At 40.0% G+C, this 25,068-nt stretch overlaps 1 protein-coding gene across 3 annotated transcripts in view; it reads left to right on the forward strand.

Annotated features, from left to right (window-relative positions):
* cntn3a.1 (contactin 3a, tandem duplicate 1) overlaps positions 1-25,068 on the forward strand; it is a 91,719-nt gene that overhangs the window by 37,447 nt on the left and 29,204 nt on the right. For all 3 annotated transcript variants that reach the window (XM_061834298.1, XM_061834290.1, XM_061834308.1), the window contains 4 exons: positions 7,790-7,885; positions 16,725-16,928; positions 19,109-19,211; positions 21,353-21,537. In XM_061834298.1, coding sequence (XP_061690282.1) covers positions 7,790-7,885; positions 16,725-16,928; positions 19,109-19,211; positions 21,353-21,537 — 588 coding nt within the window. The remainder of the gene's footprint in view (positions 1-7,789; positions 7,886-16,724; positions 16,929-19,108; positions 19,212-21,352; positions 21,538-25,068) is intronic.

Here is a 25,068-nt window from a genome sequence, read left to right on the forward strand (position 1 = left end):
CTCTTGATAACATTCAAAACAAGTTTGTGTATACAAACCCATAAAAAAACAAAGAAACAAACAAATGAAAAAACAAAGGCTTGATTTGCAGCATCAAAATATTGCTTCAACTTACCTCAAAAACATTTTTGGGGATCCCCACTGATCAGTGAATTTGTTCTAATCCTAAATGAAGTTTAAAAAGCTTGCTATTGTCCAGAGAAACAGCAGAGATTACAATTTGTTGCTTCTATTGGTCAGATAGAGAAATATGGACAGTGGCCATTATATCCCAATCTAGCCTACTGAAATAACTGACACACGCTGATATTCTTTACAATTTTAAGAACGTCGAAATTCAGGGATTTTTTTTCTGGAAAGTAATTTCTCTGTATATTGTAAGCTTTTGTCCTGGATCTTTTCCATCAATGTTTCCCAATTTTAACTGACCCAAGGTACATATTTTACATGACAGAAATCTCATTGCACACCACCAAACAAAAATGTCACACAAAGCACCGTATGTGTACTGAAATAATGATGATCTCGTCTCAGTTTCACAAATGTACTTAAGCAATGGGAAATCTGTTCCTATTTATTTGAAAACAATGTTGCAATGTAACTATGTAGACACATTTATTGCACTCTCTGCCATAATTTGGAAGAGTTTGTTTTGCCTTTCACTGTATATTGCTGGAATAAATGAAACAAAAACTAGTTCAGACAAATTACCGTGAATTAGATCATTTCACACCTCATGATCTCTCACAGCTCACTAAGGTGTTGTGCCAAAGTGTATCTATGCTCATCTTTGAGTTATTTAGACATTAACAGCACCACATTTTTAGCTATTTAGATTTCCATACAGTAATTCTCTCCAATGGACTTAGGATAAAAGTGTCAATTTCATATCAAAAAATACCTTGGTTTTGTCATATGAGGGCCCAGAAAAGGCCCCTCTGCCAGCTGCTTTTGTTTTATCCTGTTTTGTATCCACTTTGTCTATGTTTGGTTAAGATAGCCCCCTTTCCTTTGATTGGTTGCCGCCCTGTACAAGACACTTGTGAGCGTTTGTTACGTCGACAGCGCTGGCTTGGGACCGAAGAGGTAGGGGCGGATCTTTGCTCAGGAAAACATGAACAACTTTAATCCATATTTCACATGTTTACTGAGACACTAGTGAGCCAATATTAGATCCTAAATACTGGAAAATTTGGTTTGGTAAAATATTGCACCTTCAATGAGGAAAGACATTTGTTTGGCTTCTTCTCTTTTTGTCTGAAATGTTTGGTCAAATTTAATAGTTAAGTGAAAACTCCGATAAAATAACTTTTGGATTGCCTTATATATCCAATTTTGCGATCACAATTGTAAAAACTTCCTAAAAGAGAGGATTCCTTCGATTGTTCTTATGTGTAATTTCATTCATTATGGAGGGTCACATTGGAGTAGCTAGCCCAAAACAGCCAATTCACATTCAATTTCATGGATCTGAAAGCACTCAAAATAGCCCAAGCAGGGGCATAGAGAAGCACATGGTGGTGCAGAGCTGTGATAGGCTTGATAAGATGATCCAGGGGTGCAGAACAGCTTGGCTTGTCAGGCATTGTTGGCTTTTAGTATAGCTACCTCATTTACACCCCAGCATATGCATGATGAATATTAATCAGTAGAGTTGCACTCTCAGAGTTTCAGGAGTCTCATACTTTTCCAATGTGTAGAAACAAACAAAACTACAAAAAAGATTCTCATTGAACTAATGTAGGTGAGATTAACAATGCACAACTATCAGTATCCTTTTGGAAAATAAAATTGAAAAAAAAAATTATCTGAATGTGAATTTGTGTTTTTTTTTTAAATTCACTAAATATTAACGAGGGCATATTACAGAATTCTACAGATGTACAACTGCTAATGTACAAAATGTATTTTGACTAAAGCATCCCTCAGACATTTCATTCAGAAACCTACATGTTACATACTATACATAAAGCACATACAGACATGCATATATTCAAACTGAAACCATCATAATGTTTCTGAAATATATTACCAAAGGGGCAGTACGGTGGTTCAACTGGTAAAGCGTTGGCCTCACAGTTCTTAGTACCCGGGTTCGATGTGCGTGGAGTTTGCATGTTCTGCCCATGCCTCCATTGGTTTTATCTGAGCACTCTGGTTTCCTCTGACATCCCAAAAACATGCAACATTAAATGGACACTCTAAATTGCCCCTAGGTGTGATTGTGACTGTGACTGTCTTTATGTGTCTTGCGATTGGCTGGCAACCAGTTCAGAGTGTACCCCGCCTCCTGCCCGTTGACAGCTGGGATAGGCTCCAGCGCTCCCTGCGACCCTCGTGAGGATAAGCGGTGAAGAAAATGAATGGATGGATATTACCAAAGGTTCTACTGATGTGAAAATCTCCACCAGATATTGGGAACAATACAAGTTATCCATACATACAAAGAAAGCTGACATAAAAGACCAGAAATTAAGTTGTCTCTTATAATGTAAAATGACACAGCGAAAACGTGACAAGCATGCCAACTTGTAATTATTTAATACTTTATACAAAAGCCTTTGTTTGCAATGAGTGCTTCAATAGGCCTACTGTATGGAAAAACCAGTTGCATGGATTGCTGTAGTGTGACTTTGGCCCATTACTTCACACAAGCAGTCTTCAAATCCTGAAGGTTCGTTCCATCGGCTTCTCTTATGGACCTTGAGTTTTAGTTCTTTCCATTGATTTTTGTTTGGATTCAAGTCATCTGATTGATTGGGCCATTCTAGTAACTGTATTTTTTTTTTGTCACCAATTGAGAGCCTCTGTTGCAGTATGTTTTGGATCCTTCTGAAATGTTCACCATTTAATTTTCAGCATCCAGCAGATGATTTCTGTCAAGAATGTCTCAGTACATTTGCCAGCGCCATATAATGAAAAGCCCCACACCAACATGTTCCCACCTCCGAACTTTGCTGTTGGTACGGCGTCTCTATGGCTTTATGCACTGTCATTTTTCCTCCAAACGTGGTGTGAATTATGGCATCCAAACACTTCAACTTTACTCTCATCCAACCAGACTACATTCTCCCAGTATTTAACTGGTTTGTCCAAATGGTTTTTGCCAAACTTTGAATGAGCTTTGGACATGCTTTTTTTTCCCCAGCAATGAGCTATTGAGTGGTGTATGTATGGTTTACTTGGGTTGTTCCTAACATAGCACTTTTGGAATAGTGAGAAAGATTCTGACATGTTAAAGGCCCACAGTCATGAAACGCATGATTTTTAGTATGTCATTAATGAAAAAGCATAGAAAACATGATTTTGACGTATGCAGTTTTTTGTAACTCCCGCCATGAAAATCCCCTCGAGGGATTTGTTTTCAAGAAGAAGCAGGAAGTGACGCACATGGCAGGAAGTGAACTCATTTGTTTCTATTAGTTTTACCTCCGGGAAGGTAGCTCGTTGTTCCTTCGTGTTAGTCAAAATGCTGGCTCATTGCATTGCTGGACATTGCTTGAACACTCGGGAGGATGGATTTACCCTTCATAAGTTTGCAAGAGACCCGGTTCGTTGTGAAAAATAGATTGCACGGGTGCAATGGACGATAGCTTCGTGGGTTCCAAATGACAGGTAGGTGTGTATACAGCTACAAAAAAAACTAATAGTTTGGGGCGGACCATGTAATTGGTCTCTCATAACGTAACAAAAGATCTGCGTACGTATGACAGACGTGCTAAATGTGTCCATGTGAGCGTCAGACAGCGTCGGCCTCGCTGGCGAAGGGTGCTGCGTCGCCTCGCCAGCGAAGTCTGCGCTTCGGGCTCGCGGACGGCGGCGGCTCTGAAGAACGCTACCGACAATCCCGCGCGACGACAACGGCGTAAAGCGCCCCGGCTCGACGGTGTTGTGCATCGCGGACGGCGGCGGCTATGAACAACACCGCAAAGCAGCCCGGCCCGACTTTGTGGTGAGCCACCTTGGCACCAGAAATGAGCCACCCCGGCCAAGGCGCCACGTACACCGTTCACGGCTTCGGGGAAGGCTGTGCGTTGGGCTCGCGGACGGGGGCGGCTCTCCCCCAGCTCGAAGGTGTTGTTCATCGCGGACGGTGGTGGCTCTGAAGAACGCTGCCGACAATGCCGCATTCAGCTGCGTGCGATGACAATGCTGTAAAGTGCCCAGGCTCGACGGTGTTGTTCATCGCAGATGGCGGCTATGAACAATCCCGTAAAGTGGCCCGGCTCAGCCGCGATGGCTCATCTCCACCGCGGAAGTGGATCGGACGGGGAGGCGATTTGGCTGTGATTGCATATCATCTGAATATGTCTTTAAACAATAGGGTAATATTGCCCCGGTAACTTCACTCGGTTTTGTGATGTTCTCTTCTTCGAAAAGAGCTTCCGTATCAGAAGGGGCGTGTTCGTCTCCCATGGTAGGGTCCACCGCGTGTTTTCAATGGCGAATGTCCGGGTGACATCACGGACAGGGGATGACATTGAAGTGAATAATTTTATATGTATTTGTTATTAGAATATCTATATTAGAATGTTTATAGGCATGACACTTGACCTACTTATTTTACTTATTATATTATATATTATATTATTTACTACTTATTTTTTTACTACTTACTAAGTACTTATTTCAGAAGCTACATCTCAATTTTTTCATTGTTTACATTTGAGTTCAATTTTATAGAATGTCTTACATATACATAGGTCAGCCCCAAGTGTAAATGTTTTTAAATCCAGGTTGAAAACTCTTCTTTTTTCTAATGCTTTTTAGAATATATCCTCTTTTTGATCATACTACTTGCACTGTATGCCGTTTTAATTGTCTTTTTTAATATTGTGTTTGTCATTTGTATTGTTTTTATCCCATTTTAAATGTTTTATCTCTTTGTTTTCAAATGCAAATTTCATCTTGTAAGGCACATTGAGTTACCTTGTGTATGATATGCGCTATACAAATAAATTTGGTTTCTATTTTTTTATTTTATTTTTTTATTTTTATTTTCATTTTATTTGCTATATTAAATGTACATGCATGTAAAAAATGTTGGATTCTTTGATTACTGGAATTGCATCTGACTCGCACCATGCTAACCACTATCTAGCTTTGAAGCTAATGTCAGGCAAAGTCAGTGGTGTTTCAGCTGAACTCAGTGAAGTTTTTATCTTTTCCGGGTCAGTAATTGAAACAGCGTCCGCTTTATTTCTATTTCGTGTGCACACACCGTTAGGAGGTGAGAGATGTTTCAGTTTTGTAGCAATCATAATTGTCTGTGACGGTCACTTTGTCATTGTGTTGTCTTTGCCTCTGTATCCAAAGTTACTGAATATTTTGTCAACTTTTTAACCTTGCTCTTTGCACATCTAAGGAGTCAGGAAGATTTATAACAAAGCTAATATTAGCTGATTAAGATTATGCAGAAAAACTAAGAAATAATGAACATGAGTTGGCCCATTAGTACTGTGTCAAGTCTAGCTCATCCTTCCAATAACCTCCATCGTGGTGGACAAATAAATAACATCCACATGACATATTGCCCTATTGTGTTGTCATCTGTATCTCATTTTTTTCAAGTCTATTGCCTCTAACTAATAACAATGCATGACTTGACATTGTATCTCCCACCTGTGTCTTGGCGTAACAGTGTCAGTATATGTCAGTCTTTAGTTTCTTTGAAATTGTGCTGGATCATTTGCTCTTTATTTGATCTTAATGTTTGTCAGTTTTCTTCCTTGCAGTTCTTGTGTTTTGTTTCACTTCTTAATTAGCACTTGTGCAGTTTTTATTTCTTTCCTGCCAAAGAGTTTTTGTCTCAGTATCAGTTGTCTGACTTGTACTGCTAATGGACCTTTCCGACCTATCAATCACTCGTACAATAATAGCCAATCAGATTGCCGCATTGTCTTCCCCACTGGCTTGACATGCCCCTCTCGCCGTGTTGCCCCACAAGCAATGTGGTTGTCAGTAGCGTGCGCTTGGAAAAGTTCATGTTATGAAGAAAATGGTCTTCAGATGCACTTGGGGAACGCGCAATTCTGATGGAAGATATCCTGCTAGGTTACAATTGGCCTGGTTGATTCATTTTCCAAAGCCTAAAACACAGTTAATGAAGTGGCTACGATGGATTAAGGCTTGTGGAAGACTGCACGTACAACTCAATGTGAACAATATCAACAAACACAAGGCTGTATGTTCGAAGGTAAGTGAGGGAGAAGTATCTTCTCTGAGTTTGATTTCATTAGTATCAGTGCTTTATACATTGCAGGAGAAGAACTTTCACTTTGTTAGTGTATTACTGACGTGCTGAATGAAGTGTGTAATGTTTTATGCCGAAGAGTCGGGTTACTGATGAGTAAATGCGGCACGTCATGCAAGACAAATGTCTATTTGCCTCACATCGGACTTTTAAAACAGAGCACTGAGGTCCATTACGACCCAAGTCAAATGAAGACACCCACTTACTTATAAAGACTACAATGATATCACTCATCATCTTTCCAAGTAAAAAGTACTCACCATGCTTTGCATGCGCAGTATGATTCTATTTTATCCTGTTGGATTTCAATATGAAGTTTGTGAGGCGTCAAACATTTTTGCATCGATCGCCAACGTTTCGTTGTAACTCTGACATCGTGTCCTGCTCCGTCCAAAATCTTAATTCCGTGTCCATATCCTTGCGTGAAATAGTTGAGACCTCTCGATAGAACTCTCATGGACAAGTCTGAGTTATTTGGCAAAAAACATACCTCAATATTATCTGGAATACGAGATAGAGAATCGACTTCAAACATGTTATGGTCAATCACCATTTTGAAAGCTTGTGGGACATGGCTAAGGGGGCGGAACTTAAGGTCACCATCGGAAAGGTCCATTGCTTGCATTGAGTTCCACCTGTTTTCTCAGCTTTATCACTTTATAAAGCGATTGTGCCGTTACAACAAGAAAGGGACAAAATATATACTGTACCGTATATTCTTCAATCCAGATAGAGGGCTCTTGAGTTTATGCTGCTTAAGAGTCTAGTGGGACCTTAACTTTATCAGTTCATATAAATAATATTTCTTTTGAAAAACCAACATGGATTAGCCATAGAGGTTCCATTTACTATGTATGCATATCAACAATTTGCCAGTACAAAATAGCAAAACCAGCTTAATGAAAGTATTAGAAATGCAGACGTTGCATTTAAAATAAATGCATTGCGTATGGAATTTTTTTTTCATTGTTTTTTTTTTCATTCCACTATTTTTCAGATTTAGTAATTTCATCGCATCATGGTTTCTGTCTGCACTACTTCCAGTATTATCATCACAGTATCAAGAAGAGACAAAATGCTCAAAGATTGCTGCCTCAATGTTTTTAGTGTTAGCAGGTTGTCAACGTTATTGTTCTTTCAGTCGCAGTCATTTAATTGCTGCTGGTCTGTGTGCAGTCAGTGGATGAAACAGAAAGTGATAACAATGTGCAATTGCAATTAAATTCACTCATGTGTGACTTATACAAGAAGAATTGCTTTCTGCCACGGTCAGAAGTATTGAAGCACTTTAGAAGGCCATGTCTGCTACAATGCAAACACTTGTGTCTCATGAAAGGATTAAAACGTTGTGGATTGACTCACAGTCTTAAACCCTAGTGTTAGAACAAGATAAAAATTCATGGAAAAACCAAAGATATGATTGACACTGCTGTCCCGTTTACCACCCCCCCCCCATCCCACTAAAGCATTTCTTGTTTGTTTTTGTGAGAAATGAAATGATTACTCCCCTTTATTGCTTTTTTGTTGTGTAAACAGACTTGGAGAATTTCAAGACTCAAAAACGAAATCCAGTGAGAGTCCGTGAAGGTCAAGGCGTGGTCTTACTCTGTGGCACACCCCTCCACTCTGGAGGTAAGATGGCTTTTTATTTTACGGATAAGAACTATGCAGAACTTTAATTAATCAATAACCTAGCCTGTTGACAACATTTCCATGCTCGAACAGGTATATAATCTAAAAGATTATCAACTCCTTTATTTGACGATTTCATGCATATCCCCATGCTGTTTTTTTTTTCTCTCAAAGCTGATGTTTTCATTTATTTACATTTAACTTTATTAACGAGAATGCTGAATAACATTCAGGACAACACCCCCTTCCCCGCCTGACCAAACTGCGCCCTTATGCAAAAACTTCCTTTGATCTGCAAGTGTCGGCTGCGCAGTGATGCTAGATACATAATGCATCGTTGTGGTTGTTCAGATTTTGAGTGCTGTCGCTGTATCGTTATTTGGATTTGCAGTTTCTTGGTAAAACATGCCCAGCTCCAATATTATCAGTTCCAGGACACACGCCGCTGCATTATGATTGGCTATTGTATGCCTGTAGAACACACCCTACTGCTTGCAGACAAGAAAAAAAGCATGTAGTGAAAGTGTGGTGGCGTTAAAATGTTTCCCACTCTTAATGCCAGCAGTGCTGCGAAGCATGCTGAGAGGACGTAAATAGGGTTTAAAGTGCATGTTTCGTGACAATTACTTCGTGAGTCATTCTTTTATTCCTTTTAAGATTATTTTTTAGTTATGCTATTCTGTTTGCTGTGATGTAATCATTTTAGTTTCGATGTGACACCTTTGGGTGTGTACAACATTGCCAGTCATGAGCAGTCTGCACAGGCAAGTGTAGGGAAATGTAATGAATGCAATTGTTCTTCACGGCCTTGTGAGCGGCATCATACGGTAGCTTAAAGGGGAAATCCAGTGCTTGCATTAACAGTGTATCCAATTGGTCACGTAATATGTACCCTGTTTTGACAATGTGCTGTTAAATCCTCTCTCATTTAATAGTGTTTTGAGAAGATTTTTATCGACAATTACGATTTTTCAGGGGCACTGCCATTTTCGCAAGTCACATGATCTACGTGGGCGTAAGTGACGTGTACCGTGCCGTTCCAAACGCTGGATTATAGAACCATTATGGCCAGTGCTGATTTCTCGGATTCATCCTCATCTGATGAAGAAATAGCAGTATCGGTTGATCAGGAAGACGCAGGAATACTTCCATACAGAGTTAAACCTCTGGCTGTAATTAATGTTGAATATTCGGATGGTTCTTCGGGCGAATGACGCTGAGTCTGACTACTTGGAGGCTTACGATCGACATAAGTGCGTAAACAAAGGCCCCCAGGAGCTCCGGGCCACCAGCTGCGGAAGGTTCTTTTTTGCGGGAATGACGTGGAGCCTGACGAGCAAGCTCCGGCAGCGGGGCGCGAGCCAACCTTTCAGGCGGTGGAGGCCTTTAGCCGAACTTTGGTGGTGGCAGAGGCCTTTAGCCTAGCTTTGGCATTGGCAATTGTTGTTAATACTTTGTATGTTTCCTGTAATTGGATGGTGACCAGTCCAGCATATACCCCGTCTCTCACCTAGAGGCAGATGGAATAGGCGGTATGCCCTCTATACAAATAAGAATAAGCAGTATGAAAGATGAATGAAGGAAATTATGTAGTTTTATCACAGCAAGACCTAATAATGGTAAGAATAGCTATTAAAAATGGATCAAATGCATGCACTTTTCATCGCAATTACAGTACGCTCTAGTGGACACACTCAGAAATAATTGCTTTGCAATTCATGACAAAATAGCCATATATGTATTTGAAAGAGAAAAGACATTTGATGACGCACTCGAAGTTCTGTAAACGTGAGAAACAAGCTCTCATAAAGGTTCAAAGGACATAACTCATGTTCACAAAGCTGGGTCTTAAACAGGGATTTGGCTCATTTCCCCTTTAAAACATTTCTGTATCCCATGCATGATTCAGATAGCCATTATTTCACTTTCACGATGCTTTAAAGCACTTTTGACAGTTCCAGAAAGTGGTTGGATGCAGTCACAAAACTATAAATCTGTGAGCTGTAAGTACTCAACTTAAAAGATGTTCAATATTCTATAAAATGGAAAAATAATCTACAAACATGCTTTTCTGCATTTAGGCTACATGTTATTTGTCACATCCTTTTCTTTTGGAAGAGCTGAATGTGTGTGGTCAGAGAGAACCTAATGCATCTGACCGGCTTTCACTAATGGAAGCGGGCTTTTTATATTTACTCAAAGCTGAAATCACTTGTTCTCTTTTCGGATTGCAGATCCCCTCAAACAGAACGTTTGTTGGTGACTAACAACACATATTGCTTGCAGGGATTTCCAAGTGTTTGACCTAAGCCATTTTGTGGAGGGGACTTGTGTGCGATGAATACAGATAGGTATGGGAACAAAATGTAGAGTATAGCGAACCCAAGACCTGCCTTGAATGGTGAAAATCCACGAGTAATTGACATCCCACCCCAAAACATTTACAATTACTTGCAGATTAAACCCTAAATAGAACACATTCATATAATTTTAGACTCAAGGCTCAATACATTAATACACATAGAAACGGCTGAACAAATATATATATATATATTTTTTAAGTAGTGGAATTGCGAGTATGATGACATGAATATTGCCAAGGTGACCCATAAAAATACCAATTAGTACTTTCCTACTAACCTTTCCTTTTTTTCTTGTGAAATTTTAGGGCATTACAGAAAGAATATAAAAATAGTTGTTTTTCAGCCGGTGGATGAGATTATTTTCCACATAAAAATAAAACAGGTGACCGTGAATAGTCAAGGGTTCACTGTAAACAAGGTGGAAAATAATAAAAAAATAAATAGGATGGTGAAATAAGTTGTGCGCATCCATTCCTCTCATACGGTACACATGTGTATAAAGCGAGTCTTGATTGATTCTGTCCTTGGTCTCTCATGCTTTATTTTTCTTCTTCCTCTAATGTCTTTACAGGGGTATTCATGATGCCTGTACATTATACATAAGATAAAGGGAATGGCGATGTAAATCTGCCAGGCACTGCCATATACTTTTGCAATGACAATGAATCTTTAATCAGCCACAGTGGTGCAACCGGTTAGAGCGTTGGCCTCACAGTTCTGGGCACCGGGATTCTGCCAGTGTGGAGTTTGCATGTTCTCCCCGTACCTGGGTGGGTTTCGCCAATTTCCTCCCACATCCCTAAAGCATTGCATTCTTTGGAAACTCTAAATTCCCCTTAAATATGATTGTGAGTTCAGGGTGGACCCCACCTCCTGCCTGTCACGACCAGAACATGGGGTTGGACCCAAATGCACAACTCTGGAGGCATAGAGGCGGTTCGGGAAAACCCTGTTATTCAGTCCAGATCAAACAGGCAGTCCACAGAAGCAGCAATAACAAAGTCGTCAGGCGTGAGAGGCTGGTCAGTAGGCAGGCGGGTGTTGGTACACGGGAGAGCAGGAACAGAATCATGAGAGTGCAGGAACAAGGCATGACACAGCAGGGCCAAGACAATAACCCCCCAACCTCCACCTCCCCAATGGCTGGCCCCAGACCCCAATCGGGAAAGTGTCTGATAAAATTGAACGAACATGAACTGGGACTAGGGGAGCAGAACTCCCTCCAGAATCGGGAGATAAATTGAGGGGCCCTATCCGAAACCACGTCTGTGGGCAAGCCGTGGTAACAGAAAGTCTGTTTAGCGGAAAGAATCTTCAGCAGTGGAATGAAGTGGACCATTTTAGAGAACCGGTCCACCACCGAAAGAGCGGCAGTGTGACCCTGCAAGCTTGGGAGAACAGTCACAAAATCTAAGGATATGTGGGACCATGGGCGTTGGGGGACGGACAATGGACGTAGCTCCCTAGCAGCCTGTATTCGAGAGGGTTTATTGGCCGCACAAACCAGGCATGCATTGACATATTCTTGTATGTCTTTTTTGAGGTTCGGCCACCAAAAGCATTGTTCCACCACTGACTGGCTCTTGGGTGACACACCATCCGATTCGTGTGAGCCCAGTGTATCACCTTCCCCCTCAGTGGGGGCACAACAAACAGTCTGTTGGCGGGGCTTGAGTTTGCTGAAGGCGGCCTGTGAGGCCACGTTCCATTCAAAAGACTTGTGGGGAGAGGTGAGCCCGTGTAAGGGAGCAGCTACGGAGCTGAAGTTTCTAATAAACTTGGAATAAAAGTTTGTGAATCCAAGGAATCTTTGAACCTCTTTGCGGTTCGTGGGGGTGGGCCACTGAAGGACGGATTCGATCTTGTTGGGATCCATGCGAATTTCCTCCTCCCCAAGAATAAAACCCAGGAACGCGATGGATGGCCAGTGAAACTTGCATTTTTCTGCTTTGACATATCGGTTTTGCCACAGCAGTAACAAAGTCATCAGCTGTGAGAAGCAGGTCAGTAGGCAGGCGGGGGTCGGTAGACGGGAGAGCAGGAACAGAATTAGGAGAGTGCGGGACGAGGCAAAGGCCAGACTGTACATGGAGTCCTTTTTTTATCATCCGTGATTACGTGGAACAAGGCACAGGTGTGTGTCTCACTGATTGACGGGGACCGGCACAGCCAGGACAAGGACCGGCATGGCCATGACACTGCCCGATCATAGCTGGGGTAGGCTCCAGCACTCCCTTGACCCTTGTGAGGATAAGCGGCTCAGAAAGTGGATGGGTGGAATCTTAATCAACCAATTAGTTTTTTTTTTTGTTGCAGTTTTGGAGGATGTTTCAAAAGAGGCATTATTGTACATGATCTGGTGAGAATAAACTCTGCGATTAATTATTAAGGTGCAAGTTGGATATTACCTCAGCTTTCACTGTAAATCTGTTGGATGTAGTGAGGAATTTAAGAGTATTATTGACGTGTAACAAGGGTAAGGGTGAATGTCAAGGCAGGACAAACAAAATAAAAATACAGAGGTAAATGCGTGACAATTTTCCCCAAAATCTGGTTCCCATCCATTTTAGATATTACCATGTCACCCAGTTTAAGAAAATGATAGATGACAATGGTGATTGTCCTGCTTTGAATATTTTCTAGGTCCGCCTACGATAGCAAAGTCGACTACATTGACCACACACACACACGGTGCATAGTTAGGTTATCAGGTGCATACTACCTCAGTATTGGACTTATAGGTCTAGGGCATCTCTAATTGCAGAACACATCCCAAAAACACGCATGATAGGTTAATTGAAGACTCTAAATTGCCAATGGGTGTGAATGTGAGTTTAAATGATTGTTTATATGGGCTGTGTGATTGCCTGGTAACACGTTTAGGGTGTACCCCGCCTCCTGCTCAAAGTTTGCTGGGATAGACTGCGGTGGCCCTTCCGAGGAAAAGTGGCTTAACAGCTGGAAACGTGCAGACCAAATCTATGAACAATATGAATAATATAAATTCATTCATTCTGCATACGGTTTATCCTCACTGGGGTCATGGCTGTGCTGAAGCCTATTCCAGCTACGTATCTTTGGGTGAGAGGTCGGGCACTCCCTGAACTGTTCAACTGCTAATGGGAATTTTTTTTGTCTTTAATTAAGATACTAAGCATGTTTTTGGGATGTGGAAGGAAACGCTAATCCCTGGGGAAAAAATGACTCAGGCACAGGGAGAACATGCCAAGGATGGATTTGAACAGAAATCAGTAATTGTCTAACCGTCATCCGCCATTCCACCAGTACAGAACTGAGATTAAGATAGAAATAGAGATTTTAAGACTCGTTTTCATCTCATTTTTACCATGCTTTACACAATCAGTATTTTTGGGGACGATCATCGATCAGTGAGTTTAAAAAAAATAAGCGATCCCCGATCCCGATCAGAAGATGGTTCACTTACTGTATATACTGTTGTACTTGTGCATTTCATTTCTCAAACACTATATTTACAATAAATAATGATAATAATAACTATAATCTTTGTTCATTTATTCATGCCAGTGAGGACAGAACACATTAATTGTCTTTTATTAGATGGCAGTAAGCATAATTCATCTACTTTTTCGTGACAATTTTACAGTATTTGTTGGTGTGCAGTGAGATTTTTAATTGTAAAATATGTGCCTTGGCACCATTACCACATGCCAGAAACAATGTGTGCTAACTTAATATAATTCAATTACTCTATTATAATAGCATTTTTTCTTCCACGCCAAAATTTTAGAGCATTATTTGACAGAGCGGCAGCATGTTTACATGCAACTGCTAGCACAAGCGCCAGCACTAGCTTGCTCAGAAACATAGCATTTTGTTGAAGGCTTGCTAACCCCCCAATATGTATGGTATTACTTCATAAAGATAATATGAATGGATAATTGATAAATTATCATATAAATAACCACATGCACACATAACCAGCTGATGAAAAATGACCTGGTTATTTATACTCTTACCCAAAAGGACTTTATTGAGCTCAGGAAATATAATTTCACACATTTTAGTCATCAACACTAACGGAAAATTTTGGGTGGGTGGTAAATATTAGTGACTTGCTAGGAGTCACTGATGGTGTAGTGGTACACACGGCTGCCAACGGTGCGGGCAGGGTGGGATCTATTCCTCCTCACTGACTGACGACCAACTCAGGGTGTCGTCCGGCTTTCGCCTGAAGCTAGCTGGGATAGGCTCCAGCTTTCCTGCAACCCTTGTGAGGATAAGCGGCTAGGATAATGACATATGATGTATTAGTGACTTGAGAGGGGGAAAATATTAGAAAAGCATATGCAAAAGAATTTAAATTGTCAGATAATAGTAACAGATGAGAAGAAGATGGAAAGTTTTAGCCTAAATGACATAAGGCACTCACATTTAGTTTGTCAAAAGTGAACTGAAGTATAATACTTGAGTTCATGTGGACGTGAGAGGCCCGAGGTCACTGAGTTTGCCGCGGACCATGCCACTGCGCTGAGACGCTAATGGCCAGCCCACATAAACTTTGACAGCCTAACGATGGATCACTTGCTTGTGCTTTGATTAAGAAGGCAGCTTGCCAGTTAGCGAGTGCGCTAGCTGCACTACACTGCAGGCTTCTTTACCAATCGATTTGTGACGCTCGTGGCTGAGCTGCTACCCGCGTGTGAAAGAAATGCTGGCTGAATTTTAACAGGACAAAGGGAGAGAATGACGCCACGCCCTGTGGAAGCTCGTACTGTGTATCACTTCCCTCGCAGCAGGCAGAGGAGTAGCGCACGGCGATAAAAGTATTTGATTGACAGCTAGAGGCGGGATTTTCAGAGCGCGCAGTGACACTGCCACAGCGTTTGCAACCTGAAATGTATCAATTCTTGACCATTTGGAAGGATTTAACATTGTGATTTTTTAAATCCATTCATTCACTGCCTGTCTTATTAACATTATTTTTTTTAGACTGTTTTGTGGCACATACAGTACAACGTATTCTTCCAAAAGAATGTTTAGACTTTAGTTCTCATTTAACAGGTTCAGCCATTTAAAAAACAAAACAAACAAAAAACACCCCTTCGACTGCCAGACATTTTTAAGCATTTTGACTGATTTTCACCAAATTTAACCAATGAAAAATTTTACTTTTTTTTTTTCACCTGATTTTTCTAGAACATAGGCAGATTTTATTTAATGCCGTTCATCTTTCAGAAATGCAGACGGTGACTTCATTGCAAACTTTTTTTTTTTTTTGCTTTTTTGAGACTGCTGTTGGAGAGACGAGGGTTAGACAGTGTAGGTTATTTGGCTCAGCAAAAGTATGGTCCGTTAACCCTCAGGGTGTCCTTTGGAACATAATGGATATGAGAGTGGACTTTGGTCTAACAGCATGAATAGCATTGCAGGCACAGGGAGGGACAGCACAGGTGTTACAGAATGGCAGGCGTGCAGGCATTGATTACACCTTTTGAGGATGGACAATAAACATCGGTTAATTAAGTGGATGGAAACTGTTTCACTTGTGTAGGAGACTGTGCCATAGGTGTGTGCGGGTGTGTGTGTACGGTTCTGCAATAAAAAGTAAAAAAGTAATTGGATACATTAATGTATGACGCCAAGTAGCCACAGTCACCTTGAAAAAGTAACTTAGTTACCTTACTTGATTTCAAAAGTAATTATGTGAGAAAAAAGAAACTTTGAGTTACTTTTAGCAGCTGTCAAGTGGCAGGAATATCATTTATCACAGTACACAAAAACCCATTAACTTAACCCTACCCATTACTTGGTAATGTATGCCACACAATTTACAAAATGATGTCATCATGAACAAATAAATATGTGTAGTTGAAGCCATATTAAATTAGCAACTCAGTACACATCTTTAAAAACATACAGTAACTGACTGACTGACTGACTGACTGGAGTAATGCGTTATTGGCATCACTCAATACCTTAGCTCAGCGTTATTGACATCACTGAATACCTTAGCTCCATATCACAGTAAAATGCAAATGCATATCATTTTAATGAAGCATTTATTGTTTAAGAGTGGATTTAATGGCAACCACAAGTACTCGACAGCCACAGAATGTAATCTCTTTTACTGCTCTTAGCATTTAGTATGGTTTAATGATTACAATCAACAATATAATGAATAAGATGCAGTTGTAAGTAATACGTGTGTGAATATAGTAACGTCTTCATGCAATCTCATTAATCACCATAGCATAGTGAATCCAATGCATTAAATCATGCATTCAAGATTAGAAGACTAATTGCATCTTGGTTATTCATTTCACTCTTTAATCACAGAAGGCTGGCCCTGTTCAATCCACTAATTGCTTTATCTCTAAACGCATCCCTGCAACCGAAAGTGGCTCCTGATGAATCACATTCTCTCTGGGGTATTTAGAGAGAGCGCATATTTGAAATTTGCACTTTATGTCTGCCATGTCCACAACTGTTTACAGATCTTACGTTCACATGGATCTTCAACGAGTACCCGTCTTTCGTCACCCAGGACACACGGCGATTCGTGTCCCAGAAGACGGGCAACCTCTACTTTGCCAAAGTTGAGCCCTCCGACGTGGGCAACTACACTTGTGTAGTCACCAACACAGTCACCAAAAGCAGTGTTCAAGGACCACCCACACCCCTTGTGCTTCGAGTAGACGGTAAGAACAAAGCCACAAGGAGAAGAGCTTGCATATGTTGAAAAAGGCAGTGCGGGTCTTCGGTCTAATTGGTTCAATTACATTTTCATTCAAATTTGATTTAATTGCATTTAAAAAGAATAGCTACTTGTATCTGACTCTGAGATGAATTGGGCTTTAACTAAGTTGTCTGTCATTCTTTCATCTTATCATCTGTGCCTATTTCCACGAAATCTGATGGGCCTGTCTCTTTGACTCTTTAGGACAGCAAATGCTTTTTTTTTATGCAGCCTCCATAATGAACACAACAGTTAAGTGCAGCGCCACAGTGGTCGAATGGTTAACAAATCCATCTCAATGTTCTGAGGACTGGGGTTCGAATACGGGCACCACATGTGTGGAGTTTGAATGTTCTGCCTATGACTGCATGGATGTTTTCCGGGTACTCTGGTTTCCTCCCACATCCCAAAAACAACGCTTATGAAATAAACACGTAAATTAATGTCAACACTACACAAAATAAGCAATGTCTTTCAATACCTATTTTTTCTACTCGTAAGAAATTTTACGCACGTGATTTTTCGTTCCCGACTGTGCAGATCTGCAAGTGCGATGGTACGCGGGCGCGAACGCGCTTGTCAAATGTGAGTGACTGCCACTGTTTTGAAAATTGGCATTGAAATATAGAAAAATATATATGTATCTTAGGTTAAAAAAGAAATTAAACTAAATTAATAACTAATAACTATAATAAATAACTCGGGCTCTGTTCTCCAAAATTGCACTTAAATATTGGCACTGAGGTATAATTATTAATACCTAAACGGGCAATATACTCCCAATGAAATTTCAACTTGGGTAAAAAAAATGCAAAGTTACATTAATAAGAGCACAACAAGTAGATTAAAGCAACCTTTTTTGTATCAAGATTCATACTGCATATCAAAAGTCTTCAGCATTTCTTTAAACACTGATTTCTCAATATGTTGAATGGCTGACTCTTATGTCTCAAGTATCGCTATACTTTCTGTGAGCGTACGTGCACCATATACACTGTCACGTTTGTATTTGCTATGTTCAGCAAAGTCTGGCTTGATTGCAAACTGACAGGGAATGGGAAATGTTCTTTTTGTTTGTTAGAAACTAGGTGGGATAGTTGTTTAAAAATGTATGTTGTCACTTTCAGATTTATGCTGTGTTGTTGTTTTTTTGTTTGTTTTTTGCAAATTCATACAAATTTGACATACCAGCTCCTTGGTGTTAGCAGGAGGGTTGCGTTCATCTGGCTTGAATCCAAAATGTTCTCACATTGTTGCGATAGCGTTAGGCTTGGTAACTTAATGTACTGCTGAACTTTCTAGAATAGTGCAGCTACAGCCTTCACAAAGCTTAGCTTTTAGTATGCTAAGCTTTCTCTGTGCTCCCGCATTTCAAACACACACACTCACCCAGACACACACTTCTGTGCACACGACCACGGCCAATCACAGGGGGTCCCGCCATTCACTTTCTCTGCTGGGCTTAGATACAACAATGAGTTTAACGTGTTTCTTCTTTCAAAGTCTCTGAGATTTTTTTCTTACTCAAATAGCTGGGCGTATACTCTCTTTTTTCTTTTCTTATTCTCACTCTAGTGCAGTGGTTATCAAACTGAGGGGCATTCTGACGGGTGGGGGCAGGAGGGTACGATGAGCACTTTTCATTATTAAGTTACAACTAGCAGATGAAGCAAATTTCACTACCGAGCACACAAGCCCGCACCAGCCACTGAAATGGCTGCAGGAAGAATTAAAATAATTATTAATTAATTAGTTGTTATTTTTTTGCAGAAAGAAAGTTAAGATTTCTTTTTACTCTTGGTCGCTTGATAAACCCGCAAGTGTAACTATAAAAGTGACCAATGCGGTGATTTTTGATTTTTGCAAGATAAGCCTATGCGTATTTTTAGAAAAACTGTGCGTGTGTGTTTGTGTGTGGGGGGGCTTAAAATTTTGTCTCAAAAAGGGGGGCACTGTAAAAAAGATTTGGGGACTACTTCTCTAGAGCTAGGTGTAGGTATCAGTCTTCGCGCATTTGTGGCCTTTTTTTTTTTAACATTTATCAGTTCGAATACATCTTGCTTTCTATGTGAAAACTACGCGAGGTCCTAAAGTGGATAAAATTGTGTGAAATGGACTCTCTATTTGTCTTTGCAACACCAGGTGTAATGGGTGAATATGAGCCAAAGATTGAGGTCCAGTTCCCTGAAGTTGTCCCTGTCGCCAAGAGCTCAACTGTCAAACTGGAATGTTTTGCACTTGGAAAGTACGTTCCCCTGTGTATTATTCCTCCATAGTGATTACTCATAATCAATTATTTACCGCACCAATATAATCTGTGTGGTAACGTGTGGAATACCCTACGAAGTGATTAGGAGAACAAATGAGATTGCATGCTAATGATGACTTCTTGTGCTGTAATTACAAGAAAAGAACATTTACTGAAGTGGTGGTGGTGGTAGGGGGTGCGCCATGTTTGTGAACTTTGTACAGTTTCAATAAATAAAAGGGTGGATAATTGCTTGGGTGTCCCAAACATCTCATAAAAAGAATGTTTTTTTTGTTTCACAACTTGTAAACTTGAGTTTTTAAATCAAATGTATCATTTAGCGGGAGCTGCATATTATTCCAACAGTTTTATTACATTGTAACTAACAATAACAGTATCAGTAGTGATACATCTATTTACAGTGAAAAAAGGAAAATAAGTATTTGAACAACCTGCTATATTGCAAGTTCTCCCACATGGAAATCATGGAGGGCTCTGGAATTTTTATCGTAGGTGCATGTCCACTGTGAGAGAGATAAAAAGATCTAAAAAGAAAAATCCAGAAATCACAATGTGTGATTTTTTTAACGATGTATTTGTGCGATACAGCTGCAAATAAGTATTTGAACACCTGTGAAAACCAATGTTAATATTTGGTACAGTAGCCTTTGTTTGCAATTACAGAGGTCAATCGTTTCCTGTAGTTGTTCACCAGGTTTGCACACACTGCAGGAGGTATTTTGGCCCACTCCTCCACACAGATCTCTAGATCAGACAGGTTTCAGCTCCCTCCAAAGATTTTCTATTGGGTTTAGGTCTGGAGACTGGCTAGGCCACGGCAGAACCTTGATATGCTTCTTACGGAGCCACTCCTTGGTTTTCCTGGCTGTGTGCTTCGGGTCATTGTCATGTTGAAAGACAAACCACGACCCATCTTCAATGCTCTGACTGAGGGAAAGAGGTCCTTTCCCCAAATCTCACAATCCTTGGCTGTGGTCCTCCTCTTCTTAATAAAGTGAAGTCTTCCTTGTCCCATGTGCAGAAAAAAAAACCCAAAGGATGATGCTACCACCCCCATTCTTCACAGTAGGGATGGTGTTGTTGGGATGGAACTCATCATTTGTCTTCCTCCAAACACGGTTAATGGAATTATGACCAAAAAGTTCAATTTTGGTCTCATATGACCACAAAACGTTCTCCCATAACTCCTCTGTATCATCCAAATGGTCATTGGCAAACTTAAGACAGGCCTTGACATGTACTGGTTTAAGCAGGGGAACCTTCTGTGCCATGCATGATTTCAAACCATGACGTCTTGGTCTATTACCAACAGTCACCTTGGGAACGGTGGTCCCAGCTCTTTTTAGGTCATTGACCAAGTCCTGTCGTGTAGTCCTGGGCTGATTCCTTACCTTTCTAAGGAGTGTTTAGATCCCACGAGGTGATATCTTGCATGGGGCTCCACTCCGATTGAGATTGACCGTCATGTTTAGCTTCTTCCATTTTGTAATGATTGCTCCAACAGTGGACCTTTTTTCCCCAAGCTGCTCGGCAATTTCTCCGTAGCCCTTTCCAGGCGTGTGGAGTTGCACAATTTTGTCTCTGGTGTCTTTGGACAGCTCTTTGGGCTTGGCCATGTTACAAGTTTGAGTCTTACTGATTGTATGGGGTGGACAGGTGTCTTTATGCAGCTGATGACCTCACACAGGTGCATCTGATTCAGTATAATAAATGGAGTGGAGGTGGACTTTTAAAGGGAGACTAAAAGGTCTTTGAAGGTCACAATTCTAGCTGATAGACAGGTGTTCAAATACTTATTTGCAGCTGTTTCACACAAATAAATCCTTGAAAAAATCATACATTTGATTTCTGGATTTTTCTTTTTAAATTGTCTCTCTCACAGTGGACATGCACCTACGAGGAAAATTTCCGACCCCTTCATGATTTCTAAGTGGGAGAAGTTGCAATATAGCAGGGTGTTCAAATACTTATTTTCTTCACTGTAAAATTATCCTTGTGTATTACAATGCTGCTGTGAGAAAAACAGTCCACTACGTTATAATAATAACGTCAATCATCAGATTTTAGTCTACCCCCATTAAAATATTGACAGTATTCTGTTGCTGACTTCCCTGTAGCCCAGTGCCAACCATCACCTGGAGAAGAGTCGATGGAGCCTCTTCTGGACGAAAAGTGGACATCAATAAAGCCAACGGAGTGTTGGAAATCCCTTACTTTCAACAGGAGGATGCAGGGATGTATGAATGTTTGGCTGAAAACAGCAGAGGAAGAAACTCTGTAAAAGGAAAGCTGTCCTTCTACGGTAAGTTTATTTTATGGGAAACAGTGGCTTTGGTGCAACTCTTTTCACCTCTTCCCTTCCTTGCACTTTTTGTACAAAAATGTGTACCTTTTTAGTTTTTTTTTTCCTCCATCAAATACTCAACCCAGTGATTTATAGAGGCTGTTAAAAACCTCAAGGATTCACTGTTTGTTACTGAGGAAGGTTGAAATTGGTTCAGCACAGAGGTGTAGTCTGGGTGAGTCAAGCAAAATATTTTATTTGTTGTCATGAACCATGTATGTTTTATTATACCCTATAAATAACTGCATCATATTTTGTTGCAGTAAATTAAACTGTTCCCAATAGCTCATTTCTGAGAAGGCCTTTATTGTATTGGCAGCTTACATGGAGTGCAGCACACAGATTTCACCAGAGGTTATTTGCCCCTCACCAACAATGCACTTGTAGCCTTATTTTGAGTGAGCTTTTAATGACCCTTGATGAAAGATTTTATCGCTTTTTGTCCCATTATTTTGCAATTTATCCTCTGATAATATCTGCCTAGAAAGCTCCGTTGGGGTTTCATATTCACAGCTCGTTCCCGGAAGAGAGGTGCTTTTGATATGATAATGGTAGACTCGGTGGCACATATGGTTGCTCAGAATGTCTGAAGTGAGCATTAGAAATGGTGATCAGACAAGAATATCCAGAGAAAGGTTGCCTATCATGGGACAAGGTGTAATTAAGTGGAGGTTCTAAATCAAGAAGTAAAGATGTAATTGTGTTATAATTAGGTCCAACAACTTTAACTTGTGACTGTGGCATACGCATATGAATACCTGCATGGTTGTGTCACTTGCTGGGCGGGAAAAATCTGTCATCAAAATACAACGGGGTCTTCACAAAATGCCACCAATTGAGGAACATGGGAAATAAGAGGCATCCTCTCAGTTTATGACACAATACAATTATGTAGATCATGGGTTAGCAGTGAAATCCATCGAAATAGAATTCGATCAGATAATATAGTGAAGAAAATCAGCATTTGAACACCTGCTATATTGCAAGTTCTCCCACTTGGAAATCATGGAGGGGTCTGAAATTTTCATGGTAGGTCCACATGTGTTCATGTCCACTGTGAGAGACATAGTCTAACAAGAAAAATCCAGAAATCACAATGAATGATTTTTTAATTATCTATTTGTGTGATACAGCTGCAAATAAGTATTTGAACACCTGAGAAAACCAATGTTAATATTTGGTAAAGTAGCCTTTATTTGCAATTACAGAGGTCAAACGTTTCCCCTATTTGTTCACCAGGTTTGCACACACTGCAGGAGGGATTTTGGGCCACTTCTCCACATAGATCTTCTCTAGATTAGACAGGTTTCTGGGCTGTCTCTTAGAAACACGGTGTTTCAACTCCCTTCAAAGATTTTCTATTGGATTTAGGTCTGGAGACTGGCGGGGCCACGCCAGAACATTGATAAGCTTCTTACGAACCCACTCCTTGGTTTTCCTGGCAGTGTGCTTCAAGTCATTGTCATGTTGAAAGTTGGGTGTTGAAATACTTATTTTCTTCACTGTCTCTTGAGATGGGGTAAAATAATTTGCCATATTAATGGTTTTTCGACTATTTTATCTTGGTCGATTTCATTTGTGAAAAAATGTTTTTACAGTGCATTCTCCTTTGTTTGTTCTTTGTTTCCATAAAATAATGACAAATTAGTTTTATATATGAAATCATCTCTGTTTAAATGCGTTGTCCTGCAAAAGTATAACACACACATAAACACATACACGATATTTACAAAAGAGGAAAAATGCATGGAACGGTACTCAGCAGAATTGGCATTGATTTGAAATTGAAAATGTAATTGAGCTGTCTTTGCAACATAGCATCGTCAAGGAGATGGACTGATTTCAATTTCTCTCCCCCCTTGACCCAGGCTTGTATTCATATGTCTTCTCCAAAAATGTCATCAATCTTTCAAGTTTGTCACCAAACATTAGGGGCAAATAATTTATGTGACACTGGCATAAATATAGAGGCATTCTTGAAATTGAAATAAAAGGTCCCACATAGTGGAGAAAAAATAAAATGGGAAGGCAGTGTTGACTCTTAAGTTTGATAGCACTCCATTTGTGGATTATTTCTAAATGAAAATTTATAACGCAGGATAATTATATTTCAATACTCTGTCAAAACTCTCACTTTCATACAGTTTTAAGTGTTCAGCTAATATTTAACTAACATTATTAACTTTCATACCAACCAACGAGTCTAATATTAGCCAGTTCAATCAATCAAATCAAATCAATAAACAATGCTGAACATGACGTACATGGACACTGTTGGAGGATTTTTTTTTTTTTTCAAATGTGTCTTCTTATTTCATGGTAACGTCTGTTGCATGTTTCTCTTTGAACATCTTTTTCTTCTCATAGTACAGTTGTCCTTTCAAAACATGTTACAAATAGCCTTGGGAAAAGCAAAACACTCACACAAAGTTAACCCTTTGTCTGTTTACGACGAAGCACAAGTGTAAGGGCCAATCCCAATTCAAGCCCTGAGTCCTTCCTCTTTATTTTACCATTTCACAACATAACGAATGGCTGCATCTCATGTCTCAAGTATCCTATATTTGGAGGGCCAAGATGAAAAGGGGAAGATAATGCCCTGAAGGAAACGGGAGGAAAAGGGACGACACTTGAATACCACCATGTACAAGTAATTACCCCTCACCCTCTTGCTGGTTGTGTTGTATGAATACACGACATTTGTTTACATTTCCAAGATGCCATCTTATGTAAAATTTATGTTACTATTATAAATTGCCTTGTTCGTTCAATTTGAATGGCCATTTATGGGTGGAAGCAGTTTTTAAAGTTGATTGGGGTTTTGAATTTGTTAATAATAAATGTTTCCTACCACACAGTGGTCAATTTTATTTATTCTAGGAACACATTTTTAGTTGAATGTCGTTATTAACGAATCTTGGAGTGGAATAAAGGCTGAAAAGTCCACAAGTTGGTTGACTTCATGGCACACAGATTTGAAACAGTTGTGTAACAAAACTGTAGTCATACAACTAAATATTGGTTAGTGCTTCAAAGGATTAGTAAATCCTAGAAACAAAAGTTTGTAACGCCAGACAGCTATTTTTTTTTAACACACCTTTTACAACAAATTGCCCAATTGCACAGCCTCAAGAGTGAATGCTAGCTCTTGTTGGGTTTCTGAGAATCTACTGCACCTAGTGGTAAGTTGTTTGACGTGTAGCAATAAGAAATATACTGAAGACATGGATTAATCTGGTTAGTCACGTTGGACGGTTATTATTTTGAAGACTACTGTCGAAATTGAAAGGAGTTTTTAATTCATTGACATCAGTGGAATAATTTTATCTTGAAGGGAAGTTAACTCATAATCATAACTCATCCTAAAAAGAGTATTTTTTGTATTGGTGCTGCAAAATGAAGCTTTTATCTATTCCTTTTTTGATTATTATTTTTGTCAAGTAAAGGTTAACTACGGGGTTAACTGGAATGGGATTCACATTTATGTCC

This window comes from Syngnathoides biaculeatus, chromosome 2 (assembly GCF_019802595.1).
Source record: "Syngnathoides biaculeatus isolate LvHL_M chromosome 2, ASM1980259v1, whole genome shotgun sequence".
In the NCBI taxonomy this organism is placed as follows: Eukaryota; Metazoa; Chordata; class Actinopteri; order Syngnathiformes; family Syngnathidae; genus Syngnathoides; species Syngnathoides biaculeatus.